We start from the raw sequence: 17904 nt of genomic DNA, 5'->3' as shown, positions 1-17904 counted from the left end.
CAGCAGTGGCCACAGGAAACAGGCCTGGGGGCGGCATTGGCTTTCTAGAGAGCTGGGCTGGTGGCACGGAGCTGGACTCATACCCAGAGGATGAGCGGGTGCTGCAGTCCTGAGCGAGGTTTATGGCTCAGTGGTTGAGGCTGCGCTGCCCTGGGTCTCTAGTGACATCCTGGTCTTGCAGCCCTGGGAGGAGGAGACAGGACTGGAAAGAGCCCTGCGGCTTTCTCGAGGGCAGCCACTGCAGGTTTTTAGGGGTGAAAAACAGTCCCTAGAACGGACTCTGAAATTCAGGTATGAAAGTGGGAAATGGCAGGCCCTGGGATAGTGCTTATGTAAGAGGCATTCTCTTTCCCAGTCCCCTTAACTTTCTCCGCCTTTGTCACGAACCTCACTTCAGCTGTTTCTTCAACATCTTCCTCCTCTCTTTACAGGGAGGGTTGTGGCATGGTTTTGTGCGGCATACTCTTGTAGATGGTGGAGTGTGGGCCCATGTGTTGCATGTGCTTTTGACCTATGGCGGTGTTATCAGAATGATGCATACCTTGCAGATATGACTGGCTGCTTTTTGGAAGGGGAAAGAGTGTGTGAAGATGTGCAGGGGGAGGTGTTAAAGTTAAAAAAAGTACACAGCCGACAAACCATTTTGATTACACTGTATGTGCAGTTGATTCAGTTAAATAGACTTCTGAAGGACCTTTGACACAACTTGTGATATTTTCATTGGAAATCATTTTCATTTTCTTAGTTGTGCTTTAAAAAACAAAAATTAGGCCCTTGCAGGGTCCTTAATATCTCTCTTCTGTAGTTTTTAATACAAAAATCTTCTCTACCAGTTCACCTTCTGGACTACTATGATTAATAACATTTTTTTTAATTTAGTCTGTGTTACAGTACATCTTGTATGTAATATATCCTCTAGGTTTCTACCTGAAAAAATAGGAAATTCTGATTTTTGTGGGGGAGGGTGCTTGGCCACTGATTGGTAATTTAGTAAAAACAAAGCTTTCGTTATAATTCACTTTTCTCTTCCATAAGACTGAAGATATTAAATCATCATTATTGTGGCTTTTCATGGGGAGAAACTGCTTTGGTTTTAGTCAATCTACTACCTGTACTATCCATTGTACCATGCCAGGATTAACCTTTTCAAAGAGACGCAGGAAGTTTTAAAGTGCTAGATTGTCCTGCATTTTGCTTCAGGAAGTTTTATGTTCCTTAATCCCTCAATTCACTAATATTGTTGCATGATATAATGAAGAAATGGTGCTCTTTGAGAGAGAGATTTTATGTAGCAGGATTGTGACCATTTTACAGTACAGAACAATGGATATTTTTTCTGGGTCAAGAATATAGTGGCCTGATGTTTATCTTGCTTACACCAGTTTCATAATGTTATAAATCCATTGAAATTTTCTCAGACTGTGTTTGAGCAGACACCAGGAACGCCTCTTTGAAGCTGATGGAAATAGATTAGTGCCTTAGTTCTTCCACAGTTTCAGTTTGTGGCGCAGATTTTAAGGAAGACACAAAGCCAATAAAACAGTAAATAGATTGGTATGTGTCTTGAAAATTGTTCACCTTGTGCTTCATATTGGCTTCCTTAAAAAGAAAATTCTCCATGCTGAAGACTCATTGCTAATAGTTCCTTTTATGGAGACTGTAGGTAACTTCTATTTCAATCAACTGGACCACAGTTTTATATTAATTTTAAATTTAATAATAGACTTCCTGAAAATTATGCTTTTTTTTAAACAAAATACAGGACTATGTAGCACTTTAAGACTAACAAGATGGTTTATTAGATGATGAGCTTTCGTGGGCCAGACCCGAAAGCTCATCATCTAATAAACCATCTTGTTAGTCTTTAAAGTGCTACATAGTCCTGTATTTTGTTTCAGCTACACCAGACTAACACGGCTACATTTCTATCACTATGCTTTTTTTGGACGCTGGTATGGAATGTCTTTTTAACAATAAGTCCTTATATTTTTTTAACGTGTAATTTTTATAACCACATCACATCTAAGCTGATGGGAATTATTCATTCTAAATGCACTGTAAATACTCCACACATGCCATAGCTGCAGTCATTGAACACGGCAACATACCAGTATCCCTGCCATTTACTTTTGCATGTTTCCTTTTGCTTTTGGGTTAGTGATCTGCCTAAGTCACTTCCTTATGACATTTTTTTCTTTTGTCTTAGGCCCTGATTCTGTAGAGTCTTGCCTGCTTAACTTTACATTTGTCCTGCTGAAGTAAACAGCTACTTGCATTTTGTAAAATTAAGCATGCATATACATTTTTGCAGGTTCTTAGATTGTAATATAATTAAACTCTGGATGTTTTTCACCTTACGAAACAGAGCAGCCTCCTGAAATGTCCTATAGTACATCCCCCCACAATAGGGATGTTAAATTGCTGTTAATCAATTAATCAAGTAGTTAATGGAAATTCCATCAACTACTTGATTAGTTCATGATGGGGGTGCTCACTACCCCTGCTGTGGTTCTGCAGTTTAAATGTAGTAGGAGCTCGTGCCGGCTCTGAGATGCTGTGGTTCTGCCCCGCCCCATCCCCCCACACAGCGGGAACAGGCTTTAAGCTGGCTCCCCCAGCATCAGCTCCTGCTTCCTCTCCTCCCCCCCCCCCCCCGCCTCTGACATAGAGGCAGCAAGGGGAGGGCGGGAAGTGAGTAGTCAACTCGACTGCCCGATAAGCATATGCTTATTGAGTAGTCGACTAGTTAACTACTTCCTTACATCCATACCCAGTATGTTCTTGTGCAAGTTTTGGTGTGGTTACATCTTGAGTTTTCAGATTTCTTTTTCTAATGACATGAGCCATTCATTCTTTGTTATCATGTAAAAACTAGTTGTAAGGAAAAATGGGAGACTATTTGAAAATCCTGGAGACTGAATCTGTTCACAGAACAGGTATTTCATAGGTACAATCAGTGGAAGCTTCCTTAATCCTAGTGTGCTTCAGTGTTGAGCTACAACAAGGAATTCTCTCTAAAGCCCTGTCCACACTGCATCTGCTAACTGTTTGTGTAACTGACATGTCTGGTTCTAAATACAGCTTGTGTCAACATACAAGAGTAAGTAGCAATGGTTAGTATGTCACCCCGTGTTAGTTATGGTTCTTAGAATAGATTCAGCACACTGTTTCTTTGTAAGGTATTCAGGGTACCTCCACTGTGCCCACTTACTCAATTTGGCTGGTGGTCCTCCCTCTAGCTTTTGGAGGCAAGACATCCAGTAGTGTCCTGTCCCATACGCTGCTGTCTTTGTGAGCATGTGCTCCGAGCACGCTTGTCCCCCGCAGAGGCACTGTAGGATAGCTGCCCAGTTTTTCCTAGAGTACACTGATACAAACAGGTGGACCCAAAAATACAGTTGTGACCCCAAAAAAGATTCTGTGTAAGCACAAACTGACGGGCTAAGGCGACCATGACTCTGCCTGGTCAGAAGATGTAGAGTTGGACGAGATTGGGATCTAAGGGTGTGCGAGTCTCTATGTTAATTCACTCTTTGGCAGTTCTGCTGGAAATTTCACAGAGTTGCAGTTTGCTATGGTATCATTAAAGATGAGCTCTCCTGTCTTCAAAGAACTGGACTGAATCCACCAGCTAATTTCACAAAGCTGACAAAACAAGCAGCCGCTCTTACCTGATTTGGGTTTGAACTGGTATTATATGAACTAAAGGTTCTGTACTTCCATTCCCCTGGCTGATCAGCTTCTATGTTGACTTTTTTACCCCCCTTTTTTCAACAAACTTTTGCCAGCTCTTCTTTGACAGGTCTTGTGTGCTTGGGTGTGAAGGGTAAATAAGAGCCATATCCGATTTCACAGGCTGCCTTTAAAGAATCATTGAACCATTGACTTCTAGCACAGGTAGGGACCTCACGGCAGGACCAAGCACCATCTAGATCATCCCTGACAGGTGTCTGTCCAACCTGCTCTTAAATATCTCCGGGATGGAGATTCCACAACCTCTCTAAGTAATTTATTCCAGTGTTTAACCACCATGACAGGCAATGTCCATCCTAAGCTTACTTTGCTGCAGTTTCAGCCCATTGCTGCTTGTCCTATCGGGAATATAGCTGCTGTGAAACAATTGGGTGCTTCGGTTGAAGCTGTAGGAATACAGACCATGACATTCTTTGTCCCTTATTATTTATAACCTAAATCAAACACCAACAGTGCATTACAGGCCAAACGAAACCCTGCAAACTTTTACACGTGTCCGAAGAACCATCAGTAGTCCTCTGCATGGCAATGGGACTAAGTAAGCTGCTTAGTTATGCCCATGTGTAAGTTTGGAAGGATTGGTGTCAGAACAGAGGGGAGGAGGATTCAGATATATATTGCACTCTTACTCTGTGTGTACACACATAACAGTATGTGGTGAGTTAATGATAGGATTTGTGGAAGAAATTAACTAAACTCTTTAGTATTTACCACTTATAGCTGTAAAATTGTCATCTCCCTGCATGTGGAATTTTCCCATATGCCTCTGTGACCTAATAGAAGTTAGGAATATAAAACATCTACATTTCAAGATTATAGTAAACAACTCCCTAGGCTCACCACTCTTCTGATTATGCTAGTAAGGTAAACTTGCGTTTCTCTCCCTTCTCAGTAACTCATCCCATAATATGTAGGGATGATGCACTCTTTTGAGGCCTTTTGGCAGAAAAGCATGTGTGTTGTAGTGCCTGTATGTAGCCTGAATTAAATAATTAACCACAATGCCTTCAATTCACATTTGTCTTTAATTTTGGATGAGTTGTTAGACCCTAAATGTTTTTCTTAAATTTAACAATTCACAAGCTTGTTAGGTGAAAATAGTCACACACACACACCCCTGCCCTCCTTCACTTGATCTTGTCAGTGCTGTAACAATTCATTTTTATTGTACCCTGTAGTAACTTCTTGTTCAAATACAAAAATGCCGTTTGCTTGCGGTGCTGATTCCTTGTACAAGCTAGAATTTAGTGTTCAATTTAAATCTCGATATGATTTGAAATTGCTGAGGTCCTGTAGTAAACCATGAAAAATGGGTTTTGGTGGACATGCTGACAAGTCCTTAATTACAGTGCTAAAATGCATACTACTAATTTTCCATTTGCTGCTTAAGTAGTGTAATTGTTTGCAAAGCTGCCCCATGTCCAGCCTTTCCGCGCAAAAATATTAGTGTGCGATCGTGGTTGGCAGGACAGGAGCATAGCCTCACTTAAAAATTACATGTGATTCAGACACTCTTTACTTCTCTTGCAGCCCACTGCCCCTGAGCTGGGGTGGGAGAGAAGAGTTTAATCAAAGCTCTGGAAGCAGAACTGTTCTGCAGGATCACAAATCCGTTCTCAACCCAAAGTGCTAGACTTCTTTGTGCAGGCTTGTGCCAGCGCTGGATTTTCTTTTTGGGTGCATCTGGCACATAACATTGTCCCTCCACTCTGGCTTGTTTTTGTGTATTTCAGCATGAGGCCAGTTAACAAGAATCCAACTCTCCGAAGAGCTAAGAATTGTTTTATATTTCCAATCTCCTCCTGCTCACAAGAACAGAGCAGACATGCATAACAGAGGGGCATTGAGATGTGCACACACTCAGAACACAGCTGGTAGGTCTAATTTTAGGCTTTCCAACCTTGACATTGAATCTTTTAATAGTTCTTAGTCAAAACAGTCTCTGATGCAGCTAGGTGTTCTGTTTTCAATATATGTTTGACCAAGTTTAGTTATTTTAAAACAAATCGAAGCTCTTCATAACACACTACTTGTAAAATAACGTTTGGTTTTTCCGCAGTGTAAATGGAGACTGTGAACCAATTTCTTCTCGTACACCCATGCATACAAAACGAGTAGGATTTTACAGATGTGAGCTGAATTTGGACCTACTTTCCTTTTCAGTTTCTTGCCGATTTCAAGACATGGGCCTGTGAGGTAGTGAGTGCTTTTTTTCTTCCCGCACAAGCCAATGAGAGGATGGGGCTCGTGTTTGAAAATCCTTCCCCAACAAACTAGGAGCTGGATTAACTGCTCTCCTTGAAGTCAATGGTATTTTTTACTGTTGTCTTCAATAGGGGCAGTTAAGCCAGTTCTGAGTGTTGTTGAAAATATTCCTCATTTAGTGTGTTTCTGTAACTTCCATTGCATTTTTTAGGGCTTGTCTACATAAAGACATTGTGCTGGCTTAGCTTAAATGTGCTTAGCTACACCCAGAATTTACACTGGTTTATGGACTTGTCTGTTGGTTTAAAACTGGTTATGTTGATCGATGCCGTGCCTGTAAATGTATTGATGCAAGCTAATGTAAGCCAGATTTAAACCTCTGAGTACATGCATGCAGATTGCACCAATTTAACAGCATCGATATAAATGATCGTGAGAATGTGTGTAGCTGGGAAGAAGCCTCCTATTCAAGGGACAGCGTGTCAACCCTTTGTCAGTTTTTAATCAAAAGTTTGCTGGTACCCTTCAGCTGTATTTACTCTGAAACTGGCATGCACTTGTAATAAAGGCACTGGCCTTGTTTTTCAAAATAATATCCCTTACGTTAGCCGCTTAGGTTTTGGTCACTAGTGAGCCTCCCAGCCAAGGTAGACAGACGTGTGCTAAAACAGTTGGATGTTCCAGCGACACACCCAATTTCGAACCGCGGGTGTGTCTGAAGTCACAGGACTAGCTGGAGCTTCCACAGTGCCGCAAAACACAGCTGTTTTTAATGCTCAGGTCCAGCTACAGTGTAGACATACCCTTAAATTGAGAGGCCTCTTTAGGAGAGGTGAGCATCCAGCTGCTCATATCGACTTTTTTCCTAAATGTATAGAGGTTTAATGTTTTTTTCCCCAATCCAAGTAGTGCATTTTAAAATGTTTACCACCTATCAAGAGCTCAGACTAGTGGACTTGTCTTTACTTACAGGTAGCACATCATATTGAAACTCGGCAGCAGTTCCCTTTTAGGCCTTAATACAGGGGTTCACAAACTTTGTGATACCACGACCCCCTAAAATGCTAAATGAATGTGACCTGCCCCACCGTCACTGCCCTGGGTCGCTTCCTCCCCCCTTCTCACCAGACTCCTTGCCCTCCTGGGGTTCCTTCAAGGCATTTGCAGTCCTTAATGCCCTCCCCCTACAGGCTCCTTCCCTCCGTCTCTTTCTCCTCTGTGCCTCTTTTCCACTCTGCGTCCCTTTGGTTCCTTCTCTCTCTCCTCCATCTTCCACTCCTCTCCCGTGTCTTCTCTGCTTCCTCTCTGACCCCCAAGTGCCCTTATTTACCTCTGGGTCCTCTGTCCTGACCCAATCCCCCAGCCCACTACCTGAGGGACCCAACCCTCTCCCAGCTGGGGAAGCGCTCGGTCGTCCAGCAACCGTGCCCCGGCTGGCCCCTCGCGCGTCTTCTTCTGCACCGGCCTCACTCTCCTGCCGCCTTGCCTCCTGCTGCAGCTGAGCTGTGCTCCTGGAGTCCTGTGGCCCCAGCCATGCTGCACGGCTTGCTGGCGGCTGCCTTCTGCCGCCCTGCTGCTCTTCGCAGCCCGGGAGAGACTAGTCGCAAGAGAAAAACTGAATCCAGCTGCGACCCTCCTCTAAGTTGCTCACGGACCACAGTTTGAGAAACGCTGCCTTAATACTTGCAGAGCTCTAGGGGACATAATTTAAAAGGGGATCTCAAATCCTGGATGTTTTGGTATGCAGTCTTGTGACTTTCACCAACAGAAGATAAAATATATTACCTCATAGAATCATAGGACTGGAAGGGACCTCGAGAGGTCATCGAGTCCAGCCCCCCGCCCTCAAGGCAGGACCAAGCTCTGTCTACACCATCCCTGACAGATGTCTATCTAACCTGTTCTTAAATATCTCCAGAGAGGGAGATTCCACCACCTCCCTTGGCAATTTATTCCAATATTTGACCACCCTGACAGTTAGGAATTTTTTCCTAATGTCCAATCTAAACCTCCCCTGCTGCACTTTAAGCCCATTACTCCTTGTCCTGACCTCACCCACCTTGTCTCTCTTGTTACGAAGTGTTAAAACGTGATATGATTTTTCCAGTGCAGCTGATTTCTATAATGCGTTGCCCATCAGTTGCACCATGTTATGCGTGTCAAAGTTGTTTTTTAAAACTAGGTTTAGAAATTTTAAACTGTACTGATAAACAAGACACAAATACAGCAGAACCATAGAACTGGAAGAGACCTCAGAAGGTCGTCAAGTCCAGTCCCCTGCTCTAGGCAGGACCAATCCCAACTAAATCAACCCGGCCAGGGCTTTGTCAGGCCGAGACTTAAACACCTCTAGGGATGGAGACTCCACTACTTCCCTAGGTAACCCATTCCAGTGCTTCACCACCCTCCTAGTGAAATAGTTTTTCCTAATATCCAACCTGGACCTCTCCCACCACAACTTGAGACCATTGCTCCTTGTTCTGCCGTCTGTCACTACTGAGAACAGCCTCTCTCCAGCCTCTTTGGAACCTCCCTTCAGGAAATTGAAGGCTGCTATCAAATCCCCCCTCACTCTTCTCTTCTGCAGACTAAACAGACCCAACTCCCTCAGCCTCTCCTCCTAGGTCATATGCTCCAGCCCCCTAATCATTTTGGTTGCCTTCCGCTGGACCCTCTCCAATGCGTCCACATCCTTTTTGTAGTGGGGGGCCCAGAACTGGACACAATACTCCAGATGTGGCCAAAACCAAACCAGAACCAAATAAAGGGGAATGATGACATCTCTGGATCTACTGGCAATGCTCCTCTTAATGTAACCTAATATGCCATTAGCCTTCTTGGCTACAAGGGCGTCCTGTTGACTCATATCCAGCTTCTCATCCACTGAAACCCCAAGGCCCTTTTCTGCAGAACTACTACTTAACCGGTTGGTCTCCAGCTTGAAACTATGCTTGGGATTCTTCCGTCCCAAGTGCAGGACTCTACACTTGTCCTTGTTGAACCTCATCAGATTTCTTGTGGCCCAATCCTCCAATTTGTCTAGGTCATTCTGGACCCTATCTCTGCCCTCAAGCGTATCTACCTCTCCTCCCAGCTTAGTGTCATCCGCAAACTTGCTGAGGGTGCAATCCATGCCCTCATCCAGGTCATTAATAAAGATATTGAACCAAACCGGTCCTAGAACCGAACCTTGGGGCACTCTGCTAGAAACCGACCGCCATCCTGACATCGAGCCGTTGATCACTACCCGCTGGGCCCGGCCTTGTAGCCAGCTTTCGATCCAACGTACTGTCCATTTATCCAATCCACATTCCCTTAACTTGCTGGCAAGAATATTGTGGGAGACCGTATCAAAAGCCTTGCTAAAGTCAAGGTATATCACATCCACTGACTTTCCCACGTCCACAGAGCCAGTTACCTCATCTGAGCAGAACCTCAGAGTTACCAATACCTTTGGGAATTAGGACTGTTAAATATCAGTTAATTGAATACTCAAGTAACCTCATGTATTTTTATCTGTTACTCAGCTATTCTGTAGTCTCCGCGGGCAGGGCTGGCAGCCAGTGCACTCTGACCCCACCCCTGGGGAGCCACCTGCAACTCTACACTGCTGCTTCCGTATCAGAGCCAGGTGTGTGGGGTCCAGGTGGGAGCTGGTCCATGAGGGGAGCCAGTTAAAAAACCAGCTCCTCTTGCACACTGGGCTGCCCGTTGCCCTGCACTGCTGCCTTTGATACAGGGACAGCAGCAGCCCCTGTCCGGGGTGTGTGTCTCTAAGCTCCTGCAGCTAGTGTGCGACAGAACTGAGTGGGCTGCCTGCCCGCCTACTTCCTAATAACACTTCAAATGCAGAGCTGCAGCGAGGGTAGGTCCCAGACCTGTCACAAGCCAGGACTGAGACAGCCTGCTGAAGAATCTACCGGCGGGGAGAAGGGGGAAATGTGTAGTCTATTGCATTTACCTATAAGCTTTTGCTTATCAGTTAATGGACTGTTACAAAGCTCCATTCCCAATAGGGATGTATCTGAGATATTCGTAACTCTAAGCAAAACAAGGACTAAAGTTCACAACTGATGAATATAGCTTTGAAAGTACTGTGCAGAAGAAAAATGTAACTTTCCCTTTATATTTTTAGCAGTTCACATATAAAATAGGGCTATGCTGAATTTGCTTCTTGTGGTCTCTGCTGCTACTTGAGTGCGTACTTCCAGGTCCAAATCAGGGGTGTGACTGACAGCTCAGTTTGTAACTGGCGTTCGTAACTCGGTCACTGGTTTCGGTACATGACTTTGGAAGGGAAAAGCAAGCTTGTCCAAATTGTTCCACTTAACTGGCTATTAGGGGCCCCATTTAATGTGCTGTGCTCAGGACAGCAGGTATGCCAGTAAGGAGTACTGAATAGGCCCTGTAACGGGGTTCACTCGGCTCCTGAGAGCACCCCGGGCCAAGTGCATGTGCCTGCACACACTGTGATGGCTCATCGGTGACCTGGCACTCAGACTGAGTCTCTGAATTAAAACAAAGCAAACGTCTTCCCAGGGACAAGTCCAGCAGGGCCCTCTCTGTGCCCCTGTAACGTGTCTGTCTCACCTTGCTCTGGAATAGAGCAGTGCCCCAGGACTCCTTCCCTGCTGGCAGTCTTTGCCCTCTGGGGCCTTTCTGGCCCCAGCTCTTTGGCTGAGTCACTATAATTCAGTTCTCCCCTTTATTGTCCAGGACACTTCAGTGACTTCTAGGAGTTGAGGGGGGCCTGAGCCTGTCCTTTACTCCAGGTCCCAGCCCAGTGACCCTGTAGATAGCACTTGTCTGCAGTGTCCCTTTGAAATGAATGGTGCTGCTATAATTCCCCATGGCTCCAGCACATTCTTTTCCCTCGCTTCAGGGCCTTGTCCCAGTGGAGTCCCAGCAGCCAGCTCAGAGCACCATCTGCCCTCCTCTAGCTCTAGCAAGGAACTGCTCTTGCTCTGACCCTGCAGCTCTTATACTAAGCCAGTGGGTGCTAATTGGCTGCTTTCCCCACAGCCTCTAGGCAGCTCAGAGGACTTCTCTACGGCCTTTTCCGGTGTGGGATATGGTAGGACTGAAAGTATCTAGTAGGGGGCCTCAGGGCTAGTCCACTAGTCATGGGCCCTTAAATAGAAACTGAACTTTTTTGTTCTCCATATATAGATGTGCCATATGGCTGACTGGTTCAATATGACTCTAAGATTTTTTTTATCAAGTCCATGTTGTCCGTCTAGGTGTATTTTTCATAACAAATAGTGTAAACTTGTAGATCAAAATGTTTATGAAGATTCATCTTTAAAACAGTTCCAAAAGTTTTAGTCAATTTGGTTCCTAATGATTTGAAAATTAGTTACGTAACAATCACAGTGCCTTTAACGTTTTCACCTATGCTCTTAAACGATAGCGATGTACCTTGACCTGAGTATAGGCTTGCAATTTCAAATCTGACAAATTGTTTTATATAATCAGCCTGCATTCAAATTCTTTTCTGACCATGTTAATTTTAGTATGTATCAGTCCCCTTTTAATTCACACCACAGCAAAAAATATGTAAATTAGTTATTTGGAGGGTGTTTTGTGCACTTGAAACAGTGTTTGAGTGGCTTGAGCAGTGGTTTTGCTTATTCATATTGTGGGATGCTTGTGATATTGTTTTGACTAGACTTTTAATTGTTCATGATGCTATTGTGTAACGCTTCTTAGAAAGATCTTGTGTGGGAAGTACAGTGTGTGGTTGTTACTGTGTTTATATGAGATGGAAAGATGTGCTGTATATTGGTATCATGATTGGCCTCTCACGGCTTTGACTCTTAAACTCTTCTAGAGCTGAAAACACTTCGGGTCGTTGTGTCTTGAACAAGTCTTAATACATCCTTCCCTTCACCTGCAAAATTTGACCATAAATTATGATTTTTACAGTTTTTTATCCTTTAGGGCTTATGTGAGTCTTAGTGGGGCAGGGCTCTTGCTACATTTCAAAGGCAGAGGTGCCCTTAGTCGATGCAAATTACATTGACTATCGAGTAATTGATTAATCTAAATTTAACATCCTTACTCTGGTCCACTAATGATAGTTAGCTGGGTGTCCACTTATGGGCGTGGCCAAGTTTCCTGTGGTCCCATAAAGTTTGTTTGCAGCCACCAATCCTGGCTGTCAGTGTTCTGTGCTGTTGTTTAGCTCTAATTTACCCCTAAATGTCTCCTGGCAGCCCAGTAAGCAGTGGAAGTGCTGGTGATGTTACTAATCAATATTGACCTCCCATTGTTTGGAAAATTCTCTGGTTCAGAATTGGTCAGGTCCCAAGAGTGCTGGACTAGAGAGTTTCAGCCTGTAGTAATTGTACTTAATTTTGAAATGCATTTCATTAGCTTTTTCAACGTGAAAGGCATCTTTTGCTAATGCAAATTATTCAAAGTGACTCTAGTTCTGAAATGACCCTCTGATATTTGAGTCATTCAGCCCTTTGAACCTGATCTCCAACAATAATAATTTCCACTTGCTGGAACAGTTTCCTACTGTTGGGTTTGAAGTTGCATCATCTCTGCACAGAATTTGTTTCTGTCTGTCTGTCGTTTGGTCTCTTTCCCCGCTTTCTGCCCCCCTCTCACCCCCCCGCACGCCCACTTCCCTTCATAAATGGTGTCTTGGTGATAAAGGTTCATCAAGTCCAGTAGCGGTTGAGCCTAAACAACTCCAAAATATTCAGCTGAAGTTCGGGGGCTGAATGTGCATGGAGATGGCACCCATCCGCTCCTTAATGCAGTCCTTTCAGTTTATGGCTGAGACACACTAACAGGTTTCTATGAGGAAACCTAGGCTGTGTCTTTTCTATAGCTAAACAAAATCCTCCAGTCTCCACAGCTAACAATTTAGCCCAGTTCATGAGCACTAAATTCACTTTACAAACAAACCAAGCCCTAATTCCAGAGCAGTACTGTAATGGGCTGTTATCGTGAATTACATTAGTATAATCAGGATGGAGCAGTAGTACTGATTGTATATATTTATGCAAACATTTCTGTTAGATTACAAACAGAGGTCAATGAATGCCACAAATAATAAAAACAAGTTAAAGTTATTTCAACCTGCAGGGAGGAAACAAACCGAAAATGTCATGATTGTAACGTGTCATTCCCGGAATATTAGTGAGACAGCGTGGGTGAGGCACATGGCAAGTGTTTACATCAGCCAAAAGCTAGCTGCTTCCTCTGAGAAGACCCTAGGGAAAAATTTCAAGTTAATTTGAGAATTGCTAAGAGGTCTCTAGTTTTTTGTTGTTCTGCTATTTGTTGGCTCTGAAATCCAAGTATGTTTGCTAATGAGAGTTTTCAAAACACACTTTCAAAGTGGAAGAGCATTGTCCAAAAAAAAAGTACAATATGTCCTTATGGGAAATAGGTAGCAAAACTCATCTTAATGTAGGGAAAAGCAAAAGCGGTGTCATCTGGGTTTTTAGTTCAGCTTTAATTCATTTAGTGAGACAGCCCCACAGTGTTCACCATTCATACGTTTGCTGTGCTTAATAGCTGACTGGACAGTGAGATTGATTTGATTCCTTTTGTCTGTCTGGTGCTATTTACAGTCTGCTCCAAGTTCATTGGAAAGGAACAGAATGGCTGCAAAGGAGAAGTTGGAGGCTATGTTAAATGTGGCCCTGCGGGTCCCAAGCATCATGCTTTTGGATGTCTTGTATAGATGGGACGTCAGCTCCTTCTTCCAGCAGATCCAAAGAAGTAGCCTCAACAACAATCCTCTTTTCCAGTATAAATACTTGGCCCTCAACATGCATTATGTGGGTAAGTATGCACATAGCACAGAGATGATAGTTTCGAATTAATGTTTTTTTCTTGCTGCAAGAATTTTAAGTAAGGATGTGAAAGTGTAACCGCTTACATGGTTAACCTATGAACCTGGAATAGAGTATATTTTGGCTGTAACATCTCTTTTGGTCTAACTAATAAAATGACGGTGTTTATCCTAGCAGCACAGAGATCCCTTTCTAGAATCTCCTAGCAAATTAACAGAATAAGGGTTATTGCATAGCCTCAAAATGATTTACGATAGATATCACACGGGTTGGGTTGGGTTGGGTGAAATGCTACTAATGCATGGGAAGAACAGAGTACCAAAAGGATGATGGTTTTCTCAGATGCTGCCATGCATCTGACAGATGAACAGGAGAGAGGGTGGCTGATTGTGAAAAATGAAAACTTAACGTAGTTGCTTGAAGTTAAATAAACTAGAAAGAGAGAAATAGGAAACTATGGCCTGAACTTGACAAAAGTCAGCTTTCAGACTATTACTTGAAAAAAACCCAGTAAGGAATCCCGCAGCACCTTGGAGACTAACCGATATATTTGGGCTTAAGCTTTGGTGAGTAAAAAGGAATTTTGTCAGTTGCACCTGAATTGCTTTTTACCCATGAAAGCTTATGCCCAAATAAATCGGTTAGTCTTGAGGATGCTACAGGACTCCTGGTTGTTGTTGTAGATACTGACCCACCCGACTGCCCCTCTGAGATCTATTACTTGTTCAACAGTGCAGATATAGCACTTGGAGTTCAAGTCTTAAGCCTTCAAAATGTCCAAGCACTGACAGCGGGTTGGAATGTGTAACAAATCCATGTGCTGCACATAGAATTTCTAGATAAATGATTCACAATCCCAAGAACCAGAACTAGAAGCCCTGTTCAGGGCTCTAGCTCAAATGCCAGAGACTTGATTTTTGGGAGATGAAAGGACCCTAGTTTTGGGATCAACTCTAAAGATGGGTGTGTATGGCTACAGTATGTGAATTAATTACAGATTGGTTCCCTATTGGTGCAGTGGGTCTCCTGTGAATCTCAGGTGATACCTTTGGGGTGGCAACATGTTAGTAAGTAACTTGGATCCGTTTGTGATGGTGGTTTGTAGTCAGTGGGCTAGAGAGGATAAAGTGAACCTGCATTTGCAGTAAGCTACGTTAGCTGAAGGCTTGTGATTTTTAATCCTGGCTCTGGAGATGTCGGCAAATGATTTTTAGCTATTAAATTTTTGCCAGATTGCAAATGAAAATATGCTTTTTGGCCTTTTGTTTGCTGACTTAATGTGAGGCTTTTGAAAAAATGTAGGAATATATTTGCTGCTCTTTTTAGATGTGGAAAGTCTAGTAGTAGTGGTTACTTTTAGGAGAACCGGGTGAGTGGGGGTAGGAACAGTAGAGTAGTGCTTAAAATAACCACATTTAAAGTACACATGGTGAGAATTGTGCAAATACGGGTTCACGTGCAATGAATACTTTCAGGAGTTATAGTTCATAACATAGTTTGATATGAAAGCATTACAGAATGAGTTAATTTTTAGAGAACTGATATCTTAATCTCTGAAACAACTTTTCTTTATGGTCATTTGCTCAGCAGGGTGCCTGTTGGAATACTGGAATTGATGGCATCTTAGTTCTCTCTCCTTTTTGTCTTCTCTTCATCCTCCTTGCTTCTTACTACAGTAATAGTTGAGCAATACTGCTGCTGCTTGGTTTTAAAATACTGAGGTTTTTTTGTTATTGCTCTGATTTGTAATCGTTGCTCTTGAAGGAATTCTGTGGCCTTGTTTTTACACAGTTGCACTTGTTTAGCTAAAATCATTTTTTAATCTGGTTTATGTTTGTGCAAAACCTTGTGGATATTCTTAAATAGCACTAACTTTGGCTTATATTGACTTTATCTTAAGTTGATGTATTACTGATTTAAGCTAAGTCAGTATTTACCCACGGTCAAATTAGTTTGTGTGTCACATAGGGTTATGGGGTTTTTGTTTTATTTTGTTTTTTTACTGATTTAGTTAAATCAGGTTAAAAACATATCTTTACCTAAACCAGTGCAACTTTCTGTAAACCATAAAGGATGAGGTAAACAAAATCTTTTCCTTTCCAACCTGGGCAGAGGAAGGGGATTTCAAATCTACTTGGGAAAGATAATTATCAGTGAAGGGCTTGATTGGCAACTTGCTGTAAGCACATTTACAAAAAAAAAAAGACTTTTTAAATCTATATAGAGGTTTGTGTGTCTGTCTGCAAGTCGGTTTGTACAAGAACTCCTCAAAGGGAAGACCAAGGACCACCACATTTGGTAGGCAGCTTTCTCTTACCCTAACTTAAAGCAAGGTCAGGGTTTGGAAGTGCTGGGGATGGGACCGTTTCCCAGAACGTGGAAAGGAAGGGGCACAGAGAAGAGATGCCATTCTGTGACTGGCCACTGGGGGCAGCAAGTGCGGGAAAGGGTTATATTGCAGTGTGTCCATTGGGGGCAGCTGCGCCACCGAGTGACCAGCAGGATTGGGGCTTGCCATCTTGCCTGCCACCAGACTAGATAAGTAGCCCCCCTGCCCAGCCCCCCCTCTGCCCCTGGCCCTTGGCTGCAGTGTTGGGAGATGGGGTGAAAGGTCCCTGGGTGGCCAGAGGGGCTGGGCTGGGAGTGGGGGGTGAGAAAAGGCCATGCCAGATGGGACCTATTGCACTGAGCCCCTCCTTGCCCTCCCATGTCCTTAGTCTCCTGGATCCCCCTGCCCTGAAGGATCCAAGCCACGTCGGGTAAGTCGTCTAGTCTGTGTATAAAAATGGTCAGTTGAGTAAATCTCTGGTCACGGTTACAGCAGCAAAAGCAGAATTTGGAACACGTACTGCTGCCTCTTCTGGCAGTATCAGGAAGTCACTGAGTTAATTTCCCACAGACGCAATAGGGCAAAGACTCGGCCACCCCCAACTTCCTGCCTGCCCCAGGCACCCTGCACAGGCCAGTCCAACTTAGGCAAAGACTTGGGTGAAAGACGAGGTTTAGAGTGCCTTTCGCAGGGCAGCAGACTTGGGCAGCCTTGACAGTGGGTGCAACTTCTGGAGTGAAGTATCCTGCATGGGGCATGTTATCCGCAGAGCTCAGATATAGGGATTGCTCAGAGCAGCCTCTTGGCTGTTAACGCTGCTCCCCATTGCTAATTCAGAACGGACTGAAATGCAATGCAAGCTCAGAAACCGATCCGGGGTGTGAGGAGACGGGGGATTTGTACTGCAGTTGTGGTTCCCGCCTTACACCTCCCGCTGGAGCTTGTCCCACAGCCCTTCCCCCTCTCGTTGTTGCCTAAACCAGGGCAGGTCTGTACAAGAATAATTACCTGCCTATGACCACAACTTTAAACACCGGTTGAGCTGTATGTAGTTTAACTAAGTATAGACCAGGGAAAAAATGAGCCAAATGTTTCCAGATAGAAGCAGGCGTAAGTATACCCATTTTGTTCGTCTAAGTAACCTGCCTTGGGGGGGGGAGGGGGGGGGGATGCTTTTCACAGAAGTTTCAAGTTCCTGTTTCTGAAAATCGACCAGAGATTTCAGCCAAATTGTCATGCTGTGCAAAGACTGCCAATATTGGGCTGATGAGCATTTTCAGCTGTTGTAATCTCTAGTGTGTATGCAACACATTTCTTTGAGAGATGGCTCCTGGCCGTTGCATGCTTTGTGTGTGTGCTCGTCCCATGCCCGTGCTGGAAGTCCTTCCCTCCGTGGTATTCGTAGGGGGCAGCTCCCTCAGTTCCTTTTTCCTGCTGGGGGTGGTGCTGGAATGTCTCCTGGCATCTGCAAGCACTAACCCAGTGATTTTTCACTTGGTATGGCACATAGTGAAATAAGTAGTCCTTCTGTTCCTGAATGACCCCGTGAGAGTGCTGTAGGTAGGTTAGATAGTCACCGGGGGGGAGAGGCATGCTTTGTGATAGCTGTAGGAAGCCTGTGTTGATCAGCACCCCCATTAAACTCCCACATCAGCTATCAGTGTGGTATCTGTCAGAGTGCCAAGCCCAGAACATGCAAAGGAGCAGGCCGTCAGACTGAGAGCGCTGCTCATGGCGCCTGCCCTTGCACCGGTCTCTGAGCCGCCAAACTCAGACTGGGCACCGATCACAACAGCATCCGTG

At 44.1% G+C, this 17904-nt stretch overlaps 1 protein-coding gene across 4 annotated transcripts in view; it reads left to right on the top strand.

Annotated features, from left to right (window-relative positions):
- The window catches only part of RNF145 (ring finger protein 145), an 80083-nt gene that overhangs the window by 2331 nt on the left and 59848 nt on the right, over positions 1-17904 (top strand). For 2 of the 4 annotated variants that reach the window (XM_075900645.1, XM_075900643.1), the window contains exon 2: positions 13548-13761. In XM_075900645.1, the coding sequence (XP_075756760.1) occupies positions 13578-13761 (184 nt within the window). In that variant the 5' untranslated portion in view covers positions 13548-13577. Of the gene's footprint in view, positions 1-5486; positions 5628-13547; positions 13762-17904 lie in introns of those variants that run through there. The other 2 variants (XM_075900644.1, XM_075900646.1) reach the window with 2 other exon arrangements.

Source organism: Pelodiscus sinensis, chromosome 17, assembly GCF_049634645.1.
Source record: "Pelodiscus sinensis isolate JC-2024 chromosome 17, ASM4963464v1, whole genome shotgun sequence".
Lineage (NCBI taxonomy): Eukaryota > Metazoa > Chordata > Testudines > Trionychidae > Pelodiscus > Pelodiscus sinensis.
The sequence above is the reverse complement of the archived record's forward strand: the minus strand, read 5'-3'. Positions and strand labels throughout refer to the sequence as shown.